The 869-nt window shown below is 46.6% G+C and overlaps 1 protein-coding gene across 1 annotated transcript in view; it reads left to right on the forward strand.

Annotated features, from left to right (window-relative positions):
• Positions 1 to 483, forward strand: part of LOC107199519 (protein EFR3 homolog B-like) — a gene marked incomplete at its 3' end in the record, with an annotated part of 5,168 nt that extends 4,685 nt beyond the window's left edge. Inside the window, exon 2 of the mRNA XM_015616834.2 lies at positions 329 to 483. Coding sequence (XP_015472320.2) covers positions 329 to 483 — 155 coding nt within the window. The remainder of the gene's footprint in view (positions 1 to 328) is intronic.
• Positions 484 to 869: the final 386 nt, after the last annotated feature.

Raw genomic sequence — 869 nt, forward strand, 5'->3', positions numbered from 1 at the left:
AATAATTCCCCAACAATTCCCAAATAATTCCCCAATATTTCCCCAATAATTCATCAATAATTCATCAATAATTCCTGAATAATTCCCAAATAATTCCCAAAGAATTCCCAAAGAATTCCCCAATAATTCCAGAGTAATTCCCCAATAATTCCCTAATAATTCCCTAATAATTCCTTAATAATTCCCCAATAATTCCCTAATAATTCACCAATAATTCCTAATAATTCCCTGATAATTTCCCAACAATTCCCGCACATTTCCCTCCCATTCCGGCACAATTCCGGGTGTGATCCGGGCTGTTTTTCCCTCCCGCCCCGCGGGGTCTCAGCTCGGTGTGCGTGGCCATGGAGGCGCTGGACCAGCTGCTGCTGGCCTGCCACTGCCAGAGCATCAACCTCTTCGTCCAGAGCTTCCTCACCATGGTGGCCAAACTCCTGGAGTCGGAAAAGCCCGACCTCCAAATCCTGGGAACCAACTCCGTGAGTGCCGGGAAAAAAATCCCGGGAAAAAATTCCCATCCCGGGGAAAAATCCCGATGGAATTTCCCAGGGGAAACTGAGGCAAAATGTGGTTTGGGGTTTTTTTAGGGGGGTTTTATTTGGGGGAATGAAGGGATGGGGGGGGTTGGGGGGAAGGGTGGAATTCCAAGGGAAATGGGGTGGGAAAGCTGGGAATATTCCAGGAAAGTTGTGGAATTCCAAGGAAAACTGGCTGGGAAAGGCTCTGGGATTTTTGGGAAAAGTGGTGGAAATCCAAGGGAAATTGGTTGGAGATCTGGGAATATTCCAGGGAAATGGCAGAATTCCAAGGAAAACTGGCTGGAAAAACTGGGAATTTTGGGAAAAGTGGCAGAATTCCAAGGAAAACTG

The sequence above is a fragment of the Parus major genome, unplaced genomic scaffold (assembly GCF_001522545.3).
Source record: "Parus major isolate Abel unplaced genomic scaffold, Parus_major1.1 Scaffold910, whole genome shotgun sequence".
In the NCBI taxonomy this organism is placed as follows: Eukaryota; Metazoa; Chordata; class Aves; order Passeriformes; family Paridae; genus Parus; species Parus major.